Genomic DNA, 9,361 nt, shown 5'->3' on the forward strand with positions numbered 1-9,361 from the left:
GTTCGTTGGTTATGGCCCAAGGCTACAAGGGGCTACCTCGGTGCACCTCACCTCACTTCATCTCGCTGCGGACAAGTGCAAATGTGTCCCAAGTCATTGCGTTTATTAGCTTAATTAGAAATGGCAAGTCCAAATCGAAAATTGCGGCAGGGCAGGGTACAACGTTACGTATACGTAATCCGTTTGCTCATATGGTCGATTATGTAAGACATGTTCTGCCCCAACACGTATTGTTTTATTCTCGAAACGATTGCTCACACACCTCTATTGAACGGCTCATTTAGTTTTTGCTTTATTGGATTTTAAAATCAAATTTATTTTTATTGTTTTCGTCTCGCCTGGTAATCTTCTTTATAACCCTATGTTGATATTAAATTAAGTTACTTAAATATGTATATCTAAGTGTGGATAAATATTTTGTCAACCTATGCTAGAGTTTGCGATTTTAAATAGTTTATAAATATATTTTGGGACAGTTAGTGGGCCTCGTTGCCCTCCTGCTTGTTCTTAATGCGGGTGCAGTAGTAGCGATCGCTATTCTCAATCCAATCGCAAACATTCAGGACCGTATGGAAAGCCGTTCCCTCTTTGCATTCGAATTCCACGGGCTTGCCGTGGACACAGCGGAAGTACTGTGGAAAAAAATGGGGATTACAATAGGTTATAATATTGGAAATTTAAAAATGTGTATGAAAGTTATAACAGGGCAGCTTATATCATGACAATATCTTAGAGAAAGAAGATGAAGATCTCATTCCGTCGCCCTAAAGTATGCAACACTTTTCAAGAACTTTTCTTTCTTTATGGGAAGGAAACCAAAAAAGATCTTTCAAACTTATATTCTACACATACCTTTCGACAGTTGGGATGTGGAACAAAGTCCCGGTTGGTACAATCAATTTCGTTGGGATCGAACTGGCCCATAGGCTGTTCGGGATCTACGGGATCTACAGGTTGTAAAACTTCTTCAGGCTCCTCAGTGTTCTTTTCCGGAGCAGGAGTGGTGGTTGTTGTGGTGGTCGTTGGCTTCTTGGGCTTTTTGGGTTTCTAGAAGAATTAAATAGGTAAATATTGTGTAAAAAATATATTAATTATATAATATATAACTATCTTTGAAGTTCATAAAGTACTTTCAGTAACTTTTACCTTTGTGGTTGGCTTCTGAGTGCTAGAGGGAGCAGTTGGAACTGGAGCTGAGGTTGAACTAACTGGAGTTGCTGTGGGCTTGGGCTTAGGCTTTGGTCTTTTGGTAGTACTCATTGTTGGTTGAATTACCCCCAATTGACCCTCATCCGGATTTGGTGGGGTTGCTGGAGGCTTTGCCCACTCAGGCTGGAAATTAATAAATAATAGTTAAATACTTAGTTATATCTAAAAAAAAAAAGATAGTATTACCCTTGGTGTAGTTTCTCTTGATGGTTTCGGAACGCGATAGCTCTTCATGTTGTCGTAGAGGATCTGCATCAAACCGTTCTTCTTGCCACACAAGCCATGGAAATCATCCATATCGATGGCCCAGGTCATGGCGCCGGCGTAACCCTTTACCTTAATATAGTCCATCTTGATTTGGATAGATGCCTCGTTCTCGTAGCCCACCCACTGGGTGTCCTTGTAGGTATAGGGCACCATTCCACCTTCGTCCCACTCCACAGTCCATCCCTTCGATTTATCCATCACCTCTGTGCAAATTTCGTAGTAGGCCAGGAAGCCACTGGCATTCGTATAGGGACCCGGAGCACCGCCACCCGCCTCCTTGTTGATGTAAGTGCCCATGTTGTAGTTCTTGTTCGAGCTGCTCAGCGTGAATGTTCGGCCGTAGAACGGGACGCCTACCACTAGCTTGTTGGCCGGACAGCCCATTTCCTCCCACAACCCGAGACCGTCGTTCTTGAATGACGATGCTAATTAGTTTGGCACGGCAAAACCCAACCCTGCCCAGCACCTCTCCGCCAGCTTTTTATATCTCACTTACCACATTCAGGCGCTCGTAGGCGTATTGGTCATGTTTTCGCTTGTAGAGCGGACTGTGCACATCGGCGAATCCGGCCCAGTTTCCTCGCAGGTCATAGGTCATGGCGTGAATGGCATCCAGCAATCTGCAATGGTTGGTCGTAAATCAACGTGAATGGAAATCTGCTATGCTTTTCGCTTGGTAAGTGAATGACTTTAAAAATTGCTTAAAGTGTTTATAAGGTTTTGAAATATTAAACTACCATTTAATAATTACATCTAAAAATTAAAAAAAACAAGAGGAAACGCTATAGTCGAGTGCCGCGACTATAAGATACCCGTCACTGTTTTACAAAATTTTAAAATATTATTTTCCTAGTGGTAATTCACAAGGCGCCACCTATTGTCAGAGGAAGTATGTTGAGTATGCTTACAGTGACGTCACTACCCATGTGAGGCCTTATAACTTAATTTCTTTATAAATAGCGAACAAATGTTCCGATTTGAAAAATCTTTGATAAATCGATAGATATTAACAGAAGTAAGTTACACAAGGCCAAACGAAGGCATTCATAATAATATTATAGACTCCACAGTTTTCCGCGGTTTGTGGGCGTTAGAGTGGGCGTGGCCGGATGCAACTTCGTGGAAAGTTGCAGAGGCACCTCCTAAATACGTGTTCCTAAGCAAAATTGTGTAGATCTTATAGTTTTCGAGATTTTTGCATTTTTGGTTTTTCGGGCTTTGTGGGCGTTTGAGTGGTCGTGGCGTGATCGGAAAAAAACAATTCGCATTGAAATCATCATAGAAACATACATGCTTAATCCGAACTTTCTATCTCTTATAGTTACCGAGATATCAGCTTTTCTAGAAAATCCGAAATCCGTCTTTTGGGCCTTGTGGGCGTATGGGTGGGTGTGGCCGGATAGTAGTACCACTATAAGATGCGCTGCCATCTAAAGATTATACTTTGTGAATTTCAACTTTCTATCTGCAATAGTTCCTGAGATTTCAGTAATTTTAGTTTTTTGCGATTTGTGGGCGTTAGAGTGGGCGTGGCAGGATGCTGTAATAAACTTGCGCTGTCCCGGGACCTCAGGAAACTTTATGCTTAATCTCAACTTTGTATCTGCTATAGTTCCTGAGATCTCAGCGTTCATACGGACGGACGGACGGACGGACGGACGGACGGACGGACAGACGGACATGGCCCAATCGACTTCGCTATTGATCCTGATCAAGAATATATATACTTTATAGGGTCGCAAAAGCTTCCTTCTATCTGTTACATACTTTTCAACGAATCTAGTATACCCTTTTACTCTACGAGTAACGGGTATAAATATATTCAACTCACTCGCATAATTCCGGAACATGATAGCCTTCCTGCAGTCTGAACTTAGCCACCGGCACTGCCATGGTAATCTCCCATCCGCGACCCTCGCGATCAAAGGCTCTTCGCAATTCCTGAACGAAATAGAGAAACTTGTCCTTATCACTGAAGGAGCCACCACGGTCTGTGGCTCCAGGATACTCCCAGTCCAAGTCGAAACCATCGAAATTGTACTGCTTCATAAAGCCCACCACACTGCGTATGAAACTCAATCGGCGTTCTCTAACTGCCACCATTTGTGAGTACTTAGAGCCACCTTCTGCCCAGCCACCCACCGCAATCTCCAACTTCACATTGGGATTGATCTTTTTCAATTGGGTGAACTTGCTGAAGCCCCCTTGATCCACGTCCAAATCCGGATCGATCACCAGAACATCCCAATTCTTATCATTAACACCGATGAAGGAGTAGATGATGTGGGTGCACAGGTTGGCGGGCACATCCTCCAGTCCATAGCGACCGATTCCAGGTCGATATACAGCCCAGTTACTGAAGTAGCAGACGATTCTAGAGGTGGTATCGCCGGACACAGTTACAGCTGGCCAGGAGGAGAGCACTCCCAGGAGCAGGAGCGCCAGATGGTTAACTAAGATGGGGTTAAAGAAAAGATTGTCTTGAATTTAAAACGGGGAAACAAAGATGACTATCTAAAGAAATAAAATTTGAAGCTTCCATAATTTTCTGGAATATTTATGTTGTTCAGACAGAAATTTTATCATTTGTTTAAAGGACACGCCTTAAAAATTAAACAAATATGGAAACATTGTTTATTTTTAAGCGTCCCATGGTCAGACTTTTCAGGAACACTCCGGATTGTTTTGTTTTTTCTCAGTAAAAGAATCGTAAAAGCCTCTCCCGCTTTCAGTTAAGACTTGTTTTTCGAGATCGACGTGATGTGCATTATTAATTGAATGTAGTTCGAGTCTCTTAACATTTGTTAGGGTTTGTATTTATGGAACCGCTAAGGTTATGTGTCCATAATGTTGCACGCCTCAAGTTCATTCACCGATTTGCACTTTGTATGCATGGTCAGGCTTACCCATTTCTTAATGCTCCTTAACGAAACGACGATCGCCAAAGATTTAAATATATATATTTATACCGAAATCGGGGAAATTATTCGAGCGGACTGCGTACGACGCGCGTTTGGCGTCAAATGACAGTTAAGCTCGCGATCCGCTCGACTTATATAGTGGGAGGCGGTCTCAGAAATACAGAAAAAATACTCTTTTTTTGCAGTCCGGTTCTTGGATTGCGCCTTTGTTCCTCCTGCGTAAAATGCGTGAGAGGTTGCGATTCTCCGAAGAATCACAGGTTGTACGGGAATGGTCGCGGGGCAAAGAACAGGCTTTTGTTTTGCTTCTGCTGACTGACTGTGCTCATTTCCAGATCGGTTTAGTTTGTCGTTTTTTGCCACTTTCTTTCCGATTGTTTTGCATTCGCATTTTATTTTAGTGTCACCCCCTGCCGTTGTTTATGCTCTAGAATTACCATATATTTCAGAACTAAAGGGGGCCCTCAGAAGAAGATCCCTGTAAGTGGCCTGGATAATGTTTCGCCGGGCCCATCCAGGCTTCGCTGGTCGATTATAATGGTAATGGAATAGATAACTTGTGGTTTAGGTACCAACTTTAATGTCACAAGATATCAAAAATAGAATCGAGGCTTAAGTCTAGGTCGTCAGCCAATGCGTATGTCGATGGCCAAGGTGTCGTCTTCGGTGCTGGATGGAATGGGTGCTGATGTGGTGGTAGTGGTGGTGGTGGTAGAGGTGGTTCTAGTGGTGGTGCTCGACGTTGAGGGGGAACTGGATGGAGCAGCAGGTGGTGGAGCTACGCTGCTAGTGCTGGGCTGAGTGGGTTCTCCTTGAGATCCCCCTTTGTCATCTGAAAGAAAGAAGTGTACTGATTACTTTTATGACTTTATAAATAGAACATCCTAAATGTATAGAGTTTCTTTCCAAATAACTATTAAGAGTTAGTAAAAACAGAACATTTTAACTTATTAATAACATAATTTGCATTTTAGTGTGTTGAGTTTAAAGAGCTCATATAGATATTCGTTGTGAGTAAGTGTTTGCTCATAGACAATACAGACTTGTTAACATTGCTATAAATATCAGAATAACAAAGACAGAGAAATGTTTATCCAAAAACAAGACAACCTAGCTATCAGAAAGATAGTAAATGAAAGCTTTTAGTTAAAAAAATAAACAAAGTAAAGTGTATTCGGTCGAGCCAATGAAATAAATGCCACTGACTTTTCTGGCTAAATATACTTTGTAAAAGTGGCTAAAAGACTTAAATAAAAAACTGCAATGCAATTCAAGAACTTGAAATCAAATTGACACAATTTTTTATATTTGTTTTGAAAACACTTCCGCTTTCATCTTATAATTAACAATAGAGCTTTACTCCCTACCTTTAAACGGTTCCAAGTGCGCGTTAAAGGGTCGCTGGTGTCCCTCATATTCCGGTGCCCCAAACGTATTCCGAAATGGTTCGAAGCCATGTGGCTCGAATCTGTGATGTGAATGTGGACCATAGGGAGGCGGTCCATGCGGTGGATGTTCAAATCCAAAACCGCCCGGGTGATGGCAGTCCGGACCCGGAAAATGGTGATCCCAATGCCGCTTGTGGTGCCTGTGTCCGTGGTAATTGCCGTCACCATGATGGCGACGATGCCGATTGTGCTGGACCTGAACTTGGCTAAAAACGGACTCCGATTCCTCGGCCAATAAATCTTGGCTGGTGAAGGCACTGAAAAGAAAAACAAAAAAAAAAAAAAAGAAGACCAGGTGAAGTGGAGAATATACGGGACTAACAGATACGGATACTGACGCATTCTCGATTCCTGGGAACGGAGCAGCCTGGAGCTGGAGCAGACTCTGTGAGCTTATCACGGCGAACAGCGCCAGCTGTGTGAAATATGCGATTGAAATGGGGTTGAGTTTGGGGGAGAGCTGGGTTGGGTTTTTACGGAAATTTACGGGCTCAGTGGACTTACACGGGCGGGAATCGAGGCTAACATACTGGTATTTAGAATCCCTTGGTCTATTCCACTTTTTACCTATAGTTAATCTTTCTTGAACGTTTCGCTTGAACCGCGCTCTTTAGCCGCACAAAATCGACTAAATCTTGCGGGCCAACTCACTTTATTCCGCACAATTAATACTTGGACAATGTCGCCCCATGTCGGGGTTTTTTATCTGCTGCTCCCTTACTCACTCAGATTTTGAGTTGCTTTTGTGCGCATCATCATCAACGCTCAACACCAGCCATAAACCTGATCGTTTAATGATAATTCAGGTTTTTCATATCCAATACTTATTTACATACGCTGTGCCATGTTTATAAGTCGGTTGTCTTTTGAGCGTATTGTAATTATTAGCCTGGCCTGCAATGGCTCGACGATGTTGGTCCGGAATACCCGCTAAATGTTCATTAACTGCCTGTTAAAGTGACAAAGTGTTGTTAATTCTGCGGTCGTCAGATTGAACTCTATCTAAGAGAGAGAGGTTGTGGGACAGGGCAAAAACCTCACTGATTAACGCAGTTGTCTTTAATTGCTAGGGAATACACTTTGAGAAAATATCTAAATATAAGTATGATCTGGATTCATTCTACTTGTTGAGTGGAAAATACTACTATTAATCGGTTTTAAAATGTAATCAATCTTATGCAACTCAAGTAGAGCATTCCAGATAAATGTAAATTACTCTCTGAAAATGTTAATTTATTTAGTAATTCCCCAGCAATGCATAACAATAGTTGATAAGCCATTGAAAATCCAATTATTTTATTAATAAAATATATCAATATGCTGATCTTTTAATATAGCTTACTTCTAGAAAGTTTTAGATTTGGTTTTAATATCTTAAAGGGCTAAATATTGCTGTAGAAATCTGCAAACACTTTCCATCTTCATATCTTTAAGCGTACAAAAATCAAACCAATTTACCTGCCATAGATCACCTTGTGGGCGCTTTGCTGGGGCACAAGAGTCACGATTATGCTAATGTGATATCGAATTTTGATAAGACTGTTTTTTAGAAAGTTATCGAATGCTCCACATTTCACCCGATATGTCTATCTGCACACACCCACACGAACGGTGACATTTCCGCAGAGCTAGCTTCTACCTCGATTTCTGGATTTATTTATAATTCCAGAGGCGTCGTCAGGGCAGAATACAATTCAAAATAAAAATATTTAATGTTTGGAAACTGACAGCGGCTGGGACTCATTGTGATTCATGACGGAGAATCCGGAGAATCCGCCCCTTAACATTGATCTTGAATTTAGCCGGCAATTGGGGCCGAGATTCGTCATATGATGTGGCTGGTGGCCAGTAAGTGACCAGCCGAGTTCCTGTTCCGTGAAACCTTCAAGCTGTTACAATGAAATCCAAACAAAAAAAACGGGGAGGCAGGGTGGTCATTTGAATTTTCAACTATAATCTTTATTGATAACATTTCTCGTTCGCAGTTTATCGTCTTTCAACTCTTATCATATTATGACGTACAGTTTTGTATGTATATATGTTTATGTATATCTATATATATATATATATGCAATAAATATTTGTTGAGTGGGTGTTTTTTTTATTCTTTTTAATGTCTTTCCCCAGCTACTTTCGCTTTTTTAGGGAGTATGCGTGCTTCTATGCCTGGTGCAATAGCAATTTCAAGCCGACAATCTACATATATGACAGTGTCTATATATATAAAGATATATATCTATATATATATATACTTTGACTTTGCCTTAACTTTTGCTGTGGGTGCGCAAACTTAGAGGGAAAACTTGAGAGAGCAAATAATTTACATATACACATTCATATAGCACCGCGAAATGTACAAACAACTTGTGGAATTATTGGGAACTTAGCAGTAATGATTAAAAAGAACCTTAAACCATACGTAGCAAATAGATAATAACAACTAAAAACTATGAACTTAAAATATATTTTTGTACAATTTTGCAGGGATCGTTTTTCCACTTCTCTCTCTCTCTCTCTCTCTCTTTCTATTATTAACATTTATTTTTGTCGTTGTTCTTGGGGATTAGTATGATTATTTGTTTAATGTTTAATTGTGAATAGAGCTATGCGATTTGAATAACTTTTAAAGTTTCCATAGACATTAAATTCAATCAGCGATTGCGTAAAATTTTATCCATTGACTTGTATTGTAATTTTCCTTTTATGTTTTTCTTTTTTTTTTTGTTAAAAACATTCATCAACATGATCAAATATTTGATTTCGACCGCTTCCCTTTTAATTGCCTTGCTAATTGACCTACATTTAAATAATTATGTGTACGTTTGTGTATATTATAGCATTATGCTCGTTTAAATATGTATAGCTTTAAATTAATATATGCATGTCGTAATTCAGCGTTGCCTTTTATATGTTCTCGTTTAAATACAATTCAATTATATTTCCTCATTTGTGTATTATTCTTATTAGTCCATTATTTATGTTCTTTTTTGTTTTTAAATTGCGATAGGTACGTTTTTGGGAAAATATTGCGAATATTGCGAAGGTTCGAAGTGCATTGAGTGCGCTGTTCTATATAGGAATGATGGTCTTTGAGTTCCTAACTAACTGTTTGATGCCACTGCTGTTGATATATAGTTGCTGACTGATCTTAAAAACTTGTTCATATCAAATGCATTATTAATATTGGCTCCAAAAGTGGTTCAATTAATGTAACTGCATTGTTGGTTGGTTTGGTTTTTCCTTGGTTTTCCTTTTTCTTTTTTGTTCTTTTGTAGAGAAAATGCGCTACTCTCGAAAAGTCCGTTACAAAAGTCTTTAAAGTTATTGTATTAGTTATCGTGAATGAGTTTTGTTTTCTCTTTGACCTGCCACTCCTCTACTTTGTAAGCCTTTCAGGAACGTATTTGATTCGCCTCAACTCCTTTTTAAATCGTACATAATTGCTGATCTGACCTATATACGGATATACCCATATCGATTATCGTCGTTTTCCTACAATTCAAGAACGCTCGCTAA

The 9,361-nt window shown here is 40.1% G+C and overlaps 2 protein-coding genes across 2 annotated transcripts; both read right to left on the minus strand.

The window, feature by feature from the left end:
- Positions 1-284: 284 nt before the first annotated feature.
- Positions 285-4,513, minus strand: LOC108116894 (endochitinase). Its single transcript, XM_017229002.2, has 7 exons — positions 4,383-4,513; positions 3,308-3,929; positions 1,973-2,096; positions 1,396-1,887; positions 1,147-1,332; positions 853-1,047; positions 285-632 (listed from the first exon to the last, which is right to left on the minus strand). Exons 1-7 carry the CDS (start codon positions 4,384-4,386, stop codon positions 477-479), a joined length of 1,779 nt encoding a protein of 592 aa, XP_017084491.2. The 5' UTR covers positions 4,387-4,513; the 3' UTR covers positions 285-476.
- Positions 4,514-4,954: 441 nt separating this feature from the next.
- On the minus strand, positions 4,955-7,116 carry LOC108116822 (transcription factor Sox-1). Its single transcript, XM_017228872.2, has 4 exons — positions 6,350-7,116; positions 6,184-6,260; positions 5,765-6,102; positions 4,955-5,229 (listed from the first exon to the last, which is right to left on the minus strand). The coding sequence occupies exons 1-4, from the start codon at positions 6,371-6,373 to the stop codon at positions 5,024-5,026; spliced, it is 645 nt and encodes a 214-aa protein (XP_017084361.2). The 5' UTR covers positions 6,374-7,116; the 3' UTR covers positions 4,955-5,023.
- Positions 7,117-9,361: the final 2,245 nt, after the last annotated feature.

This window comes from Drosophila eugracilis, unplaced genomic scaffold (assembly GCF_018153835.1).
Source record: "Drosophila eugracilis isolate 14026-0451.02 unplaced genomic scaffold, ASM1815383v1 contig_401, whole genome shotgun sequence".
NCBI classification, from domain to species: Eukaryota; Metazoa; Arthropoda; class Insecta; order Diptera; family Drosophilidae; genus Drosophila; species Drosophila eugracilis.

Bases quoted from the DNA above. Each gene is read 5' to 3' on its own strand.
- LOC108116822 (XM_017228872.2), bottom strand. From the start codon at position 6,373: ATGTTAGCCTCGATTCCCGCCCGT. The intron at 6,261-6,349 runs GTAAGTCCACTG...TATTTCACACAG, and splicing joins TAGCCTCGATTCCCGCCCGT to CTGGCGCTGTTCGCCGTGAT. The intron at 5,230-5,764 runs GTAGGGAGTAAA...TCTTTCTTTCAG, and splicing joins GCACTTGGAACCGTTTAAAG to ATGACAAAGGGGGATCTCAA.
- LOC108116894 (XM_017229002.2), bottom strand. The intron at 1,888-1,972 runs GTAAGTGAGATA...TCGTCATTCAAG, and splicing joins CCTACGAGCGCCTGAATGTG to AACGACGGTCTCGGGTTGTG. The intron at 1,333-1,395 runs GTAATACTATCT...ATTAATTTCCAG, and splicing joins CAAGAGAAACTACACCAAGG to CCTGAGTGGGCAAAGCCTCC.